This window comes from Ursus americanus, chromosome 22 (assembly GCF_024610735.1).
Source record: "Ursus americanus isolate L20-20 chromosome 22, mUrsAme1.1.p, whole genome shotgun sequence".
NCBI lineage: Eukaryota > Metazoa > Chordata > Mammalia > Carnivora > Ursidae > Ursus > Ursus americanus.
This window is the reverse complement of record NC_142148.1, coordinates 43170763-43187870: the sequence shown is the minus strand read 5'-3', so window position 1 is coordinate 43187870 and position 17108 is coordinate 43170763. Positions and strand designations below refer to the sequence as shown.

The following is a 17108-nucleotide window of genomic DNA, read 5'->3' as shown; positions in this document are numbered from 1 at the left end:
ATGCCTACATATGCTGGGCAGGGACTGTTTCAAGTATGCATTTTGAAAATGCTTTCTATGTAAGCCAAAAAAGAAAAACATCATATCCTAAATGGTGGCTCTTCTCAATCCCGATCTTATTTTATAAATGACCAACAAGATTCCAAAAGACACTCATAGAGTCTACCGTGCATTTTATTATACATCTTAGATTTATACATTTCATATATGCTTTTAAAGCTTCAATTAACAGTTCAATACAAAATAAAAAATATATATGCAGCAGTGGTTCTCAGGCACAGAATTTAGGAGGAGACTGGAGCAAGTTTTTTCCCTAGCATATAGTGAATATTAGGACCCAAAATAGTGGAATGTTTCCATCTGACCTAGCTGCCTTTTTGATTGAATTTTATTACAGTGAACAGCTTTAGTAGGTATAATATTGCTAACTGGAAACAATCAGACTCAAGTTATAACCTGTATTTTCTTGAAGTCTGTAAGACCTAAATGATTACTTTTCTCCTAATAGAGCTCCAAGATCATCCAATGAAAATAATATTGTCCATAAAATATCTGGAGCATCAGCCTAAGAACCACTGCCCATGGTTATTCAATGTCTTCAGGCCTCACAGGATGAGGTAATGGTATGATGGATTTCTTCTCAGTGTCTCTGGAAAGTGCTTTCCTCATATCTGTTAGGAAGCAAAATTTAATGTAAGTACTCAAATACCAAAATATCTTATGTCAAAGTGTATATGTAAAGTTCCCGTAAGAGGTTTATCCCCTACCCCCACATTTACTAGGTCCTCAGAGACAAATGTTTTTAAGTGAGACTCCTGGTCACAACTACTCAGTTCTACATGCCAATGTTCTTTTGACAAAATCTTAGTAAAATTAACATGCCTGTAACATAATAAAACAACTGATGGTAATTAACCATTGGTTAATATAAGTTAACTGTTGATAGGTTCATAAAGGCAGGTTAAAGGAGATTTAAATATTATAGCTCAGATTTAAAATATTAAGCCCAACAAATATGATTCTTTTCAGTTTATTAAAATGACTACAGTGTGTAGAATGAATGTAAGTGTTCTGGCTTCTTTTGGGGATGCTGTCATAGAAGGGAGCTCACCATAGGCATCCTCGTCGGGCTCCCCATTGCTGGCCGAGTAGTACTCTATGACCGTCCTGTACACGCTGTAGCCCAACTGCTTGTACATATTGACTGCAACTTGGTTAGATACTCTTACAAAGAGATCGACAAAAAATCCACCCTTTCTTTAAGACAAAAGGGAAAATGTTAGAATGTGAGGAATTCTAGAAAATACATATTTTTAAAAACAACACTTGTCTTTTGTTGGCTTTGACTATAATTCAAAGAATGGTAATACTAGGACTTTGCAGCTGATTACTTTATATCCATTTGTATTACTGAGGATTTATGACAATTATTTTGAGGTATAAAGACATTATTTTGTTAGCATACTAACATTTTAAAACCTGTATTTTCTTTAAAAGATAAATTTTTAAAACATTTTTTAAAACGATAATTCTGTCTTTAAAAAATTACTGTGTATTTTATATCACAGTAAATGACACGCTCATTTTATCAACTAGTGATACCATATTTTCACCCATATGCGCAAATTAAAGATTCCAAGCAATAATAAGCACCTGTGTGGCCGTGGCCTACGTGTCACAACAGGACACGGGCTGCCTGACAGTGGCAGACCTGAAGCCCTCCGGTCTCTCTGGGCAGTGACATCCACCTCCCTTACCCACAGGTCTCCAAGTCCCAACTCTTACTCTCATTAGCTCCTTGGTTTTTGCTGTAGATTCACCACCTAGTAGTTTTTCCTATTTATGGACTTTATTATCATACTTTGTATATCCTTTGATTTGCCCCTTTCAGTAATGTGCAAGGCAGCCTGGTGTAGCTGGATCTTGTTCAATTTCCGTTTAGCATTCCATTTAATGGGTGGATATACTGCAAGTTGTCCATGATCCCACAGATAAACATTTTGGGTTTCTACTATTATGAACTGTGCTGTTACGAATATTTTTATTATGTCTCATGGTACAGTATCTAAGGTCTACAACTAGGAGTGTGATCACTGGCCCACATGGGCCTCGTCAACCTTTTTAGGTAGTACCCATTTCCCAGTCTGCTTACACACCCAGAAGAGGGTAAGGCTTGGTGCACCATTTTTATTTTTGAAAATCTCGTAAGTATCTCAGGATAATTTTAATTGGCATTGCTCATTATTAATGAGGCTAAATATATTTTTGCAGGCCATTTAGATTTCTCATTTTTTTCAGTCCTTATTGGTCTTTCACACATTTTATTTTTTCTCCCACCCAGCTGTGGTTCTCTATGTATTCTGGATAGTTGACATTGTGTAAAGGATTGTTGCAAATCTTTTCCCAATTTGTGGCTTGACTTGTTATTATCCTCCTGTAACTTTTGGTGAACAAAGTTACTTCACTTCAATGAAGCTGCATATGAGCCTCTCCTTTACAGTCAGGTTTTATGTCTTATTTAAGTTCTTTTCTACCCTGAGGTCATGGATACGCTCTCCTATATTACTTAAAAGGGCTTTTTAGTTTTGCTTTTCACATCTAGGTTTTTAATAAATCTGGAATTGATCTGTGTATGGTACGGTAGTAATCTGGGAAACTTTTTTCCTATGTGGATATCCAGTTGTGCCACCATCCTTACTGAAGAGTGTATCCTTTCACTGCTGCTCTGCGGTTGCTTCCCTTGAGGTATGTCAAAATCTAAGTATCCCTGCACCTGTTCGTCAGTTCTGTTCCACTGGTCTAGACAAGTACTCCAGCACTGACACAGAGCTCACTCATTAGAGCTTAATCTGGAGGGGCAAACCTGCCCATTTTGTTGCTGTTCAAACGATCTTGCCTCCTTCCATTCCCCTGTAAGCTTCAGAATATATTTAACAAGCCTCACAAAAAAAGACTGGAGATTTTGATTTCAATTACACTGGCTCCATGGATCAAATACCAGTTTAGCCCTCTACGCCACTGACATAGTTCTCTCTTTACTAAGATAGGTCATCTTTTCTGTCTCTCAGGAAAGTGTTAGAAACTTCAGAGAAGTCTTGCACAGCTTTTGTTAGATTTTCTCAAAGGGCTTAATGTATTTTGATGCCATTGTAATTGGCATCTTTTCCTAAATTTTACTGTTTGTATAGAAATGAAATTGAATTTTATACTGACTGTCCAACAACTCTGCTTAACTTTTATTCTAAACATTTATTTGAAGCTTCTTTGTGGTTTTCTGTTTGTACAATCTTATGTGTACAAAATAAGAGTTTTATTTCTTCTCAATCCTTGTATCTTTTTTTATTTTTCTTGCTGTACTGTGCTGTCTAGGATTTCCAGTAAACTACTAAAGATGGGCTGACTGTAGGCATCCATCGTTGTCTCATCCTTTTCTTCAAAGGGAGAGCATTCAAAGCATCACTGCTAATATTTACTACAGGTTTTTGGTAGATTTTTTTTTTTTTTTTTTAGGTTAAGGAAGTTCTCCCCTTACATTGCTAACAGTTTTTAATCAATAGGATTTTATCAAAGCATTTTCTGCACTTAACTAACAAATGTTCTCCTTTAATCTATTAATATGGTGGAATACATTTACAGGTCTTCTCATGTAAAAACAACCTTCCTTCCCCTGATATATCATCCTTTTTATGAATTGCTGAATCCATTATGCTAAGATTTTTCTGGGACTATTGCATCTATAAAGACTGATCTATTTTCTTCAAATTTTTAATCCTTGTATTTCTTGTTGGTTTTCTTAAATGTTATTCTAGCCTTAAAAAAAAAAGTTGAAAAGTGTTGTGTTTTTTGTTTTTTTTTTTTAATTTGTGTAAAAGTGAACTAACAGTTGTTACTTCTTAAAATAGTAAAATTTGCCAGAGAAGACATAGGTTTCTGGAAAGATTTTTGCTACTGATTTTAATCTGTTGAGGAAGGGGGGTTCTGCCTGCAACCTATTTTTGTACTGCTCTCCAGCTAAGAAAAGTTTTTAAAATTTTGAAGGGGTATTTAATACATACACACACACAACACACAGGCACACATACACTAGAGATATTAGGGGGCCTGTTAAGCCTAAATATTTATCTGGCCCAGGAAGAATACTCACCCCTATTAATCCATTTGTCTAATTGTTCTATCAATTAGAAAGAAGCATGTTCAAATTTCCCATTATGATAATGTTTATTTTTCCTTGTATTTTTATCAATTTTCGTATTTTTACTTTGAATTTATGTCACTGTGTACATAAAACTTGTAATCATTACATCTTCCTGATGCATTAAAGCTTTTTACTTATAAGCAATGACCCTTTTTTACTCTGATAATTACTGAACTGTTATGTGACTCTTGTTAAGTACACCAAGTGTCTTTTGGTTAGAGTTTGCATGATAATTTAAAAAATTTCTTTCAATCTTTGTCTTTAATCTTTACATATATTTCCCCTAAATAGAACACAGTTCTGACCGTCTTTGTCATTATTTTACTGTTGTAAAAACACCTTAATATGAGGTTTTTCCCTCAATAAATTTTAAATGTATATTATTGTTTACTACAGGTAAGTGTACAGCAGACTACAGAGCTTATTCATTGTTTAACTGAAACTTTATGCCTGCTGATAAGTAACTTCCCATTCCCCCCTCTCTCCCAGTCTCTGGCTACCACCTTTCCACTCTTCGATTCTCCAAATTTACCTGTTTTAGGTATCTCCTATAAGTGGAATCACACATTATTTGTCTTTCTGTGGCTGGCTTCACTTAGCATAATGTCTCCAGGTCTTTGTCTTTTAACTGGAGTAATTAGTCCATTAACATTTAGTGTTGTATTTACTCATTATATTTGGATTCATAGCTAACATCTCATTTCAGGCTTTTTATTTGTTTTACCACTTTAATTTCCTTTTTCTCTCTTGTTTTTAATGTATAGTTAAAAATACGTGTATGTATGTATGTATGTATGTATATAGGCATATACACACACACACACATAAAAACCTTAGTAACTATTCCCAAGTAATGAAGATTTAGAAACTAGAAAAGAAGGGAGCTTAGTGGTTTTCTAATCTGAGAATCTATTCAATAAGTACATTAAATCATATATGTAGCATGATAGCTAATCTGAACCCATTTCTTAACTCCCTGTCCATTCTATAGTAATGCCAAACACTTTTTTTCATCAAGATAATGCCATTAACAAATGTGTAAACTAAAAATTTTCAAGTACTAGAACTGATTTCTTTTTCAGCTCATACTATTTTCTCTCTTCCCTGAATAAGCTCAAGTTCCTCTTGCCCCCAGCTTGGCCCAGAGCATTTTCAGGCCATGGTTACTTCTTTAAAACTTACCTTTTTAAATCCACTAAGTGGAAAACCTCAAGAGCTCTTCTCAGCAAATATTCCCTTTCCTATATACTTCTAGGCATTTAAGAGTAGAGAAAAAAATAAATGGCAGCTTGACAACTGATTAAACTTATACACACATCTCTTATCTCTTTTAGAATGGGAGCTGGCAGGAGTCTCTTAATTATATTCATTTTATCTCACATAATGAGGGTGTTTGACATACACAAAAGGTCTTTTTTTTTTTTTTTTTTTTTTTAAAGCCTTAATGCTGGTAGTTCCCAAACTGTGCTCCAGAGTGCTCCAAGGTGGCCCAAACTCTTTGAGGTGCTGTAGGATATTTCAAATGTTTGGGAAAAACACAGATAAACCTTACACGTCAGACACTGGCAAACTACTAGTTTGATTTAATTCACAAATGCAGCATTACACGGTGTTACATTTCTTTTGATGATAGAATAGGTCATCAAAGGTTTTATGAAGCCAGGTTTTGGCAGTTCCTGTGACTAAAAAACAACCCAGTACCACAAGAAAATAATATGAAACAAGAATGCAGGTGGTTATGTTGAATCTGTTTCCAAGGTTGAGAAGTCATGCAATGCCCAAAAGGCACACACATCTCATTAGTAAGTAACCACAGTTATTTAACAATGAAATAAAAATATTTTTTTCTTTCAATTTTTTATTTTTCCAAATAGTTACTAGTTTGTTAGGCCATAAATACTTACTAAGCAGTTGGGACATAACTGCTTAAGCAGTCTAAACTGAGGGTTTTTTTTTTTTTTTTTTTTTTTTTGGCCGTGGGGCACTATGAAAAAAAAATCACTGAGACGCCAAGGGCGATATTAACAGAGAATCTGGAAACATCTGCCACAGTGGCAAGAACACTAAAAAAAACATTAAGGTCTAGTCTTGTGATTATACCTGTAACCCAGCATATATTCACTTTGCCTGAATTTTCCTCAATGGCAAAATAGGGACAACACTACTACTCTGAATATGTGAATACACGACTACTGGAGAAAATGAAAATCCTGCAAACTGTGAAGCACAATATTCAGCCTGAACAGAGAAAAAAAAACTTATAAATTTTCACCATGAGAAAAATCAAACAGGGTTCATAAATTATTACTTGAAAAGCAGGATCTCACCTTTCTGAAATCTCCTCTAATAATTCCATAAGTTTAGCGGCCAAACCAAGGCGTCGAAATTCTGGGGCAACAGAGAGAGCTGTGACGTGCCCATGCCATTCTTCCCTAGCTACTGAGCCTTCTGCTTTACCCATGACTGCCAACAAAAGATTGCACTCAGTAATTAAACACATGGATTTATACATGAATATAGAATGACTGTTGGTACATTATTATAAAGGAAACTAATGACAAAGTTTTAATTTTTAAGTAACACATACAGTCATCTAACTAATGGTTACTAGTGCTCTTATTTGAATCTCACTTAGAGAAAGCTTTAAAAAAAAAAAGGAATGATACACTAAACACACAACTAATTTTGAACACAGAACCAGATTATCTATTTTTTAAATATCTACATGTAGGTATGTATGTGTACACAAAACTGAGATAATCCACAGCTCAAATTTTCGTTAATTTTGTTAAACTAATTCAATGAAGATGCTACAATTCCTGCATTATGTACCAAATAAACCATGCAGAAATGTAAAATAAGCACAGAATGAAAGATCCATGAAGCCTGAGACCATGTCTATCTGTATTCCCTGGGGCCTAGAGCACAATGCCTAAAATGTAGAAAGCACTGGCGAGCTGTCAGTGGTTAAAGGAAATAAAATTATAGGCATCATGATTATATTTCTACTCTTACAATCAATTGAAACCCATATTAAAATCTCAACTGCCTACCAAAAAAAGTTCCAGTGGTATTATACTTACTATAACCCATTAACTCTCCACCAGGTGCCTCCGCAACAATGAAGTACTCTGGCCAGTGGGCGAGGTACTGTAAGTAAAAAGGAATCCCATACTAGAGTCTTGTTAAGGAGTATGGAAAGTAATGGACAGTACAAAGTTCTTCATAAGAGAAATATTGTGAAGAAAGGTTCCTTTGAAAAGTATATTGTTACTTTATCCCCAGCTCTATGTTTATGTGTGATTTCTATATTCATGTCAGTACATTAAATATTTAGGTTAGCACTAATAATTTATAACAAAATTGCCTGAATATATAACTTCAAAAATTGAGTGGAGACAACCCAGCTAACAGCAGAGAACCAGGAGCCTGAAGTTCTATCATCTGTATCCATACTGACCACACTGTATCTAAATCTCTGCACAGCACTTATCATCACTGGATATTGTTTACTCTCTCTCTCCCTTCTGTATATGAATGTCATGTTCAGTCTATCCCTGGTGCTTGGCATAAAGTAGAAGTTTAATACATTTGTTTTTCCATAATTGCACTAGAAAATTAATGACTAGTACCTACTTGAGCTCCAGCTGTGTGGCTGTGAAAATAACTTTAAAAGTTAAGTACTGCCCAAGTCAATTTAACAATTACCTAGTGTTTCCCCTGCACTGATTCAAATTCTCTCTTTCTGGTACTACAAAGAAAAGCTGACTTAAGAGTGAAAGCCTGAATAATTTGCTCATTACGAAACTCTTCAACCTTGGCGTCCTTACTGACATGTGCTCATTCTATTCTTAGTGTAAACTTGCTGATGCAATTCTATGAGGGGTCACCACCGAACGCACAATTTTCTTAAGTTTCTGTAAAATCTGCTCAGTTGTAAATTCTTCAGACTCTTCTCTGAACGACAGCCACTATTTTGAGCACTCTTCAAACATAACCTGTAACACGGCAGGCCAGCCAGTCTTCTTGCCATTCAGCCACCAACACACACCATTACCGCCTCTCTTCCAGCTCAGGGAGGAGCCCAGATATTGGCTCAGCAACCACCAAGACCTGGCAGGTTACTTTCAAACCTGGCCTCACCTGGATTATGGGACTTTTACTGTAAATCTGAAGTGTCACTAGACACACACCATATAAGTTGATTCGCATCCTAATACTTCACCTTATACAATGAAAATTTTTGTGTCATTCAAAAATCTTTTTTTTAAACATGGAGGTCTCTTTAAAAAGTCATGATTTCTGAAATATAAAATGAAAACTTTGGTGGTTTTTTGCTTTTTCACTCAGCTTTGTTTCTGATATGTAGCCCTGTTGTTACCTATACCTTGTAGTTAATTTTTAATAATGTATAGTACACTCCATTGGGTGAACAATTTAAAATTCCTATCTCCTGACATGGGACATGTGGGCTATTTTCAGTTTCTTGAAAATCTTTTTAAATTCCTCATGAATACAGTATACTTTATTTAACCATTTCCTTGTGTGTGAATCCTATTCCAAATTGTTAATATTATAATTCTGCAATAAAAATTTTTGTAATGACATAACTCAGGGGTTAACAAACATTTCCTATAACGGGACAGACAGTAAATATTCAAGGCTGGGTGGACCATATGCTTTCTGATGCAACTACTCTAACTATGAAAGCCATGGACAAAGCTAGAGACAATATGTAAATTATCCAGTGTGGTTGTGTCCAATAAAAATGTATTTACAAAAATAAAAATAGGCAGTGGACCAAATTTGGCCCATGCACCTTAGTTTGCCAAACTCCTCACCTAACTATTATTTTTAGCTTCTGGGAAATGTAATTACTATGTATTACACTGCCAAAGTGCCTTCTAGAAAGACTGTAGCAATTTATACAGTCACTAGCAATTTATAAGAATGCTCCTCATACACCCTCATCAGCCTGAGTTTTATCATTTGTTTTAATCCTTGATAATCCGATAGGTAAAGCATGGCATCTCATTTTGGTTTTAATCCACGTATCTTTTGACTGATGATACTAAATGCTTAATAATATCATTAACTTCTTATATGCCCTCTTTTGTTAAATTATCAGTTAATATTACCCTCCTACCCTGCAATGGACATGGAATACAAGCTAGAAAGACACTGAGAATGTGGGATTGTCTATTAGTGCATCATAACCCAGAGTACCCCAACTTCACACATCTTTGCCCATTTTTCATTGGGGAACATAACAGATATGGCAAATTACTACCCCAAATCCTTTCTTAGTAACAAGCCCTAATTTAAAGGTGGGCTCATTCCCAGACTGTTATAGCTGGGTGAGTGTGGCTGGAGGCAGCTGCTGGTCAATGGGATACAGAAGGCCTGTGTGGTACTTCCTAAAGGTACCCTGGAAAGGGAAGGTCACTCTCACCTCCCCCTCTGTTGATCCTCCTGCCAGGAACATAGACATGATGCTGTTTGCTCAGGCAGCTACCTGGGACAGGAAAGCCAAGGCCACCCTGGGAGTGATGTAGTGGTTAAAGTGCACAGCCTGGTCACCGATGACTTCATGAAACCACCACAGACTGTTCGTCACCTCCAGGCTTCATTCACAGAGAGTAATAACCCATCTTGAAATCACTGCTTTCGGTTGCATGGAGCCATACTTACTGCCAAGGGGCAAGGTAGGCAGGGGAGCTGCACTGCTGTAAATTTATGAGGTCATTCTGTTAGCAGCTTGTCAGGCAGATTTAAGACAACTCTTATTCCCAGTTTGTTTGGTTTTTTAAATTACTTTCAATGTTGCTTACGTTTCCTGGCCTACAAGTTTTAAATAAGTTTTTCGGTACTCGAGTCTATTTTTTCTTTTGTTTCTCCATGTTCCTTACTCTTAGCCTTCATTTAACTTTTTTTTTTTTTAAAGGATACAGTTTCTGTAAGTGGATCCAAGTTACTAAAAGAAAGAAAAGAAATGTCAGTAGTAAGCAGTGTTGACAAAACCAGTTTAAATAAGCCACTGAAACTACAAACATACCCCAGGAAAACAAAACATGCTAAATCCACAACTTTAAAACCAACTTTAGGGCTAAGGAAGACAGTGTAAGCTACCGAATGGCCAAACTGAGCCATCACAGCTACTATAAAGATACTTATAAATTTTTATTTAACTTTTCTTCCTTACAAGATACTTTATAGTTAATATGTCTGCATCAAAACCTTCCATTTTCTAAGTGGCAATACATCACTAATGGAACTGGGGCCCAACCAGGCATGTAAATCACAGACAGAAAGTAAAACTAGCTCCCTGCAGCATCTGACAGCAGTCCCTCCTGCCTGTCTCTGGGCCTTTACCTGCTCAGTGTGGGCATTCTCACCACTAGGTGTTTGCTCCCCACTCTTCTACATTCTCACCTCCTCTTCCCCACCACCCCATCACTTAACTTTTGGAAGAAGACTCCCAGATCTGGCTCTGGTGCTGCCCAGCACCTGTCTCACCAGCATATTTGATCAAAACACTCCTGAGTCAGCAGTTCATAAAATGTACCTCTGTGGCTGGCTACAAAGAGCTCTGCCCCTCACTTTCCTATTCAATTAATGGAACCACTATTTTGCCAGACTCAAAACCAGCCAACCACAACTCTTCCTCTTGTATACCCAGTCAGATTCTTCTTTGGGACCCTTACCAAGGCCCTTCTCTAGGCCAGTAGTTCTCAAACTTTTTGGTTTCAGAACCCATTTACACTAAAAAATTATTGAGGACCCCAAAGAACTTCTGTTTATGTGGGTTATATCTACTGATATTTAAATTTTCTAAAATATTCATTCATTTTAAAATAAATTACATGTTAATATGAGTAACTTACTTTTTAAACCAAAAGTCACTCTACTTTCAAGAACACAATTTAGCAACAGGAAAGGTACTGTTTTAACAATTATACAGATCTTTGTAACGTCTAGCTTAAGAAAAGACAGCCGGATTCTCACACCTGTGTCTGTTACGCTTGGTATTACAAGTCACACAACTGAAAACTCCACTGTGCACTTGTGAGAGAATGAAAAAGGCAAAAAAACCCATCTTGGTGATATCCTGAAAATCACTCTGACCTTGCAAAAAGCAGCTTGAAGAGCCTCGGCCACACCTGGAGAATCACTGCTCCACAGTGTGGGAATACAGTCTCCCACACTTCTCAAGGACTACTTTATAGCCTCTCATCTTGCCTCAACTCTCCACAACAGGCCGCTCCTTCTCAATCTTGCTGCTTCCTATTTCACATAGAAAATACACAACAGTGGAAGGAAACCTTCATCAAGGGTCCCACCATGGAACCCACACACTGACAAGCATCTGCACCCCACTCTACTTGCTTTCCTGTAACCATGCCTGGAGTGCTGGTGGGCAGATCCGTCCCCTCTCACTGCCCAGACCCCCACTCCTGCAATTCTCTTCTCTCCTGGGATAAATGTACAGACATGCTGCACGCTCAGCCATCAGCAGCTCTTGACATGGCTCCCCACTCCCTCCACCTGAAATGTTCTCCTCACTCAGGTTCCAAGACCCACCATCAGCTCTTCCTCCCACTTCAGTGGGCCACTAGGTCTCCTTCAACACCTGGAGCCTCTTTTCTCCTATCCACACTCACTCCATCACTGATGTCACCTAGCACCCTGGTTTTAATATCATCTACATAGTATGAGCCCCCCAAATTGCTATCTTTAGCCCAGACACCTACCTGATTTCTGCACCTGGGCATCTCAATGCACTTAGCGGAGAAGCCCAACTCCTAGAAGGGCCTCTCCAAGATCTAGCTCTGTTCCCACCCTCTCACTCTGCACTATCCACACTGGCTGCCTCCCCCAGTCAGAAACAGGTACCTGTGCCCTTACTACTCTCTCTGCCTGGAAGTTCTCCTGCTCCCAAAATCCACAGGACTCAACCCCTCACCGCCCCTTCAGTTAAAACAAGGTTTTGCGGAAGCCTGGATGGCTCAATTGGTTAAGTGTCTGACTCTTGATTTTGGCTCAGGTCATGATCTCTGGGTTGTGAGATCGAGCCCCGAGTCGGGCCCTGAGCTGAGCATGGAGCTTGCTTAGGATTCTCTCTCTCCCTCTCTCTCCACCCATCCCCCAGCCCCCTGAACACATGTATGCGTGCTCTCTCTCTCAAAAAAAAAATGTGTATACACACACACACACACACACACACACGGTTTTTCCCTGTCTACTCTTAAAGCTTCGTGGCACACTGTGCCTTCCTAGGCCTGCACAGCCCAAACCCAAACCTTTGTCAAGTCGTCATCTCTGGGCTATTGCCAAGATGTCCTAAATGGCTTACCTGCCTGGTATACCTCCTCTAATTTACTTACATTCCACATAACTCTGTGGTGAAGAGCTCAGGCTCCAGAGCGCTAGTCCTTAAACAGCCGAGATTATGCATTCCCAAAGTGTTCTTGGTGGTCTGGGACCACTCTTAAAGAACCACTGTTGTAGAGGCATCGCCTTGGATTAGACTCCTTGCTTCACCCACTCCCACCACAGGGCTCTATCACCTGGGGCAATTCTCTTGCACTCTCGGTACCTTACTTTAACTCATACAAAAAATGAGGATAATCAGAGTACCTACTTTAGAGAACTGTGAGGATTAAATGATTACAGTGCCAGCGCCCAGGAAGCACAGGGAGAGCTCAACACAAGTCACCTGAGTTACACTGCTCTGATTGAAAAAGGCCCATTAGAAAATTCTTCCCATCAAGCCTGAAACCTCCAACGGCAGAATAAAAGTCCAGTTTCACCAGCTGCTCTGACAGCGCAGAGAAACCCACTACTCCAGTCACACCTGTCTCCTACTTGTCTGCCCGGAAGCTTTCCTCACCTTCACACCTGCTTCCTTCTCCAGAACTTCCTCATTACTGTTAACATTTTTTTTTAGAAATGTAAATTTTTTTAAAGATTTTATTTATTCATTGGACAGAGAGAGACAGCCAGTGAGAGAGGGAACACAAGCAGGGGGAGTGGGAGAGAAAGAAGCAGGCTCCCAGTGGAAGAGCCTGATGTGGGGCTCGATCCCAGAACTCCAGGATCACGCCCTGAGCCGAAGGCAGACGCTTAACGACTGAGCCACCCAGGAGCCCCATTACTGTTAACATTTTATCCATCCTTCAAGGCTCATCCCCTCTTTGAAAGGTTTCTAGCCACCCCCTCAAGTTCTTCCCATCCTCCTAACACTTGAATCCGAACCACTTGGTCCTCAGTTTTCACACACTGCTCAACTGTCTTTAAAGTGGATTTTGGACTGGTGGGTGGGCGGATGGATGGATGGACAGATATGTGAGAAAGTCAACATAACAAAATATTAACTGCAGAATCCAGCCGATGTGTCTATAGGTGTTTAGGGTAAAATTCTGTCAACTTTTTAAATGTTCAGAAACTTATGTAATAAAATGTTTTGTTTTTAAAAAAAAAAAGTTACCTGCAAGTCACAAGTCCTGCCTTAACTCGGACTTAAAGAAAGTACGTACGGTGGGCCTCCAGCAGCATGTGTCTCCACCCTACCCGCCCCCCTCGCCCCGGCCCTGACTCCTCGCACCTGAAATAAGCTGTCCAGGCTATATGCACCGCTTCAGCAACGAAACGAACAAAAACAAACCCGGGCCAAGAAAGAAACGGCGGTGGTCGGTGCCACCCTCACTAGATTTCACTCGGATACAAATGAACCATCAGCAGGTGGGCTGCCCCACGTTCGTATTCTCAACAAACACTTGGCTGTCGACCTCGCAAAGGCCTCCGCGGCCGGCGCTTCTGGGCCCACCACCGCACAGAAGACGAAACCGAATCACCCGCCCGGACACTGGCCGCAGGCGGCAGAGCCATTGCTGGACTCAGTCCGCTCTCTCCCACCTCCTTCCACCCGCCCCGGCGCATCGCGACAGCCACCGCGACAGGTCGCCCGCGCGCTCCCCCGGCTCCGACGAGCACGAAAGGATGAGGGATGAAGCTGCAGCGCCTCGGCCAAGGTCAGCAAGGAGGTCTGCACGTCCGCCCCGGCCCCGGCCACGGCTCCGACCTGGCGGCTCCCAGGAGGCGCCAGTGGCGGCCGGCGGGGGTAGGTCCGCGGGCCCGAGAGAGGGGACACGGCCACCAACGCCGGCCCTGGGCGCTTCACTCACATGTTGTTGAAGCGGAACAGGTCATCGCACGTGAAGGCCCGGAGCGTGGTCATTGCGCCGCCGCCGCAGAAGCCGGCTCAGGGGACCCCGCGCCCGCCTCGCCGGAAGTTGTCCTGCGCGCGGTCGCCGCGGGGGGCGGTGCGGAGAACTACTTCCGGGCCACAAGTTGCTCGGCAACCACGGCAGCGACACGGCTCTCTCTGGCGGCGGCGTCTGGAATTGCAGGATCATTCTTGTAAAGTCATAGGGGTCTTACCATTTCAGAACCTCAAAACTCCTCCGTGGCCGTCACTGAAGGAAGGAAGTAGTGTGATCTCCTAGTAAGGAGACAGAAAGCTGCAGGGGTTAGGAAATCACAGTAGAGAAGCGGGGTTCAGGAACACTCGAGTGGCCCGTAATCAATGAGAAAGGCAGTGGACCAGAATGGGAGAATTCATGGTCCAGAGCTGCCTTTCCCAGTGATGCCAGCCCAGTATGTGATCTCAAATCTACGATCACTTTTATAAACATAAAGAGAAAGGTGAGATGAATTGTAACAGTATATGTCATTTTACCCCATATATCAAAAATATTCTTATTTTACTTGTAATTAATTTAAAAAAATACTAACGGAATGTTTTACTTTTTTTTGTTTTGGACTAAGTCTTTGAAATCTGGTGTGTATTTTGCATTTGCAGCATATTTCAATCCAGGAGGTGATTTGTCATCAGAAATACCTGTTCTGGGGCGCCTGGGTGGCACAGCAGTTAAGCGTCTGCCTTCGGCTCAGGGCATGATCCCGGCGTTATGGGATCGAGCCCCACATCAGGCTCCTCCACTCTGAGCCTGCTTCTTCCTCTCCCACTCCCCCTACTTGTGTTCACTCTCTCGCTGGCTGTCTCTATCTCTGTCAAATAAATAAATAAAATCTTTAAAAAAAAAAAAGAAATACCTGTTCTGTATTTAGATTTCATCAAATGCATACATAAAATGTATAGTTAAAAGGTAGATTTGCATACTCAAATGGTTCCAATCATACTGAATTTTCAAATAACTGAACAGAACGTTGGTTTTCACATTTAAACTTAAATTAGTTAAAATTAAATGAAGTTAAAAATTCCATTCTTCAGTCGCATAAGTCACATTTCTAGCACTCAATAGCCCCATAGGTAGTGGCTCTGGACAGCATAGGTCCAGAAGCTAAGAAATGTCTTGCCTGCTTTTGCAGCTTTCCCCTCACTCCTTTGCTAAGCAGTTACTGAAGTGGTCTTGAGGGACACATTGCAGAGGTCAAACCAGCCCACATAAGTGCTCAAGAAGATGTCTAAATTCCAAGGCCCTCACATCTAACTGCCAGGGGAACCCCAGTTGCTCCACAGGGATCTTCAGCAGCCCCCTGCCCAGAGATGTAGGCCAGGCATGGAAGGAGAGAGCAGATGGCTGAAGAAATAGGTAGGCCTATAAGAAGGATCTCCCAAGGTCTAAGTTAATTGGCATTGTTTCCGAAAACCTCAACAATAGGGGCACCTGGGTGGCTCAGTCGTTAAGCTCTGTCTTCAGCTCAGGTCACAATCCCAAGATCCTGAGATCGAGCCCTGCATTGGGCTCCCTGCTTCTCCCTCTGCCTGCTACTCCCCCAGTCATGCTTGCGCTCTCTTGCTCGCTCTCTCTCTCTGTCAAATAAACAAAACCTTAAAAAAAAAACAAAAAAACACCACCCTCAACAATATAGGTGAGTGTAAACACACAGGTAATAAAGTCCCTGGAGCATGCAAACCCATCCTAGAAATGCACCTGGAGGGCAGAATATGACCTCATGAGCTCAGCTTCTGCCTGCCAGGTGTTTAAACAGGGAGACAATTTAGAGGCATTGTCCTATCAGCAAAACTAAGGTGCCACTTTGAATGAATGTTAAAGGATAATTTTTAGAAAAGGTAAAATTGTGATTTTCATATAAAATGAGCACATGACCAAGACTGTAATTGATTAATTAATGAAAGAACCAGTAAGTTGTTACGACCACTTCAAGGGAGAACTTAAAGTGCACAAGCCAGGGCGCCTGGGTGGCTCAGTCGGTTAAGGGACTTACTCTTGGTTTTGGCTCAGGTAATGATCTCAGCGTCCTGGAACTGGGTTCCGTGTGCAGTGGGGAGTCTGCTTGGACTCTGTCTCTCTCTGCCCTCCCCCACACGTGCACTGGAGCTCTCTCTAATAAATATTTTTTTAAAAAACTGAAGTGCACAAGGCAATCAGGAATGCTGAAATGTATGTACCAAATAAATGTGAAACTGGTTGTTCTCCTCAGAGCAGTAATCTATTGCATCATCTGGACATGTATGATGCATTTCTATTGCTGTGGACAAGAAACCAATTTCTTTACTATCAGTGTTCTGCAGCATATAGAGCTAACCTGGAAGGGTATCCCCGACAGAACACTTAGTCATCTTTTTTTTTTCTTTTCTTTTTTGGTCCTTTAACACTGAATTAAAACCAAAGAGATTGCTGAGCACCATAGCAATACGGGTACTTAAAGGTTTCCTTTAAAGCTGAAGACTTTGTAAACGTCATTACTCCATTGTTTTCTGGTGTTTAAAGTTTTCTGGGGAGAAAGAGTAGGCCAGCATGATTTTTGTTTTCCTTTTTGTGGGTGACTTAGTTTATGTTGGAGTGTCATTCATCATAACACTTCCGGAAGTAGAACGTTCTTAACAGTGCATACATTTTAAACCTAGTGAATCTCTGGAGTGTAT

The 17108-nt window shown here is 40.4% G+C and overlaps 1 protein-coding gene across 2 annotated transcripts; it reads right to left on the bottom strand.

Moving 5' to 3' along the window:
- Positions 1-156: 156 nt before the first annotated feature.
- Positions 157-14527, bottom strand: NAA20 (N-alpha-acetyltransferase 20, NatB catalytic subunit). 2 transcript variants are annotated; one of them, XM_045809878.2, is made up of 6 exons: positions 14380-14527; positions 10145-10169; positions 7279-7369; positions 6523-6658; positions 1112-1257; positions 157-671 (listed from the first exon to the last, which is right to left on the bottom strand). In XM_045809878.2, the coding sequence occupies exons 1-6, from the start codon at positions 14430-14432 to the stop codon at positions 586-588; spliced, it is 537 nt and encodes a 178-aa protein (XP_045665834.1). In that variant the 5' UTR covers positions 14433-14527; the 3' UTR covers positions 157-585. The 2 variants fall into 2 exon arrangements, with proteins under 2 accessions (XP_045665834.1, XP_087709899.1); XM_087853773.1 differs by lacking the exons at positions 10145-10169; positions 14380-14527 and adding an exon at positions 14111-14149 and having other exon boundaries at positions 7279-7345.
- Between the last annotated feature and the right edge of the window lie 2581 nt (positions 14528-17108).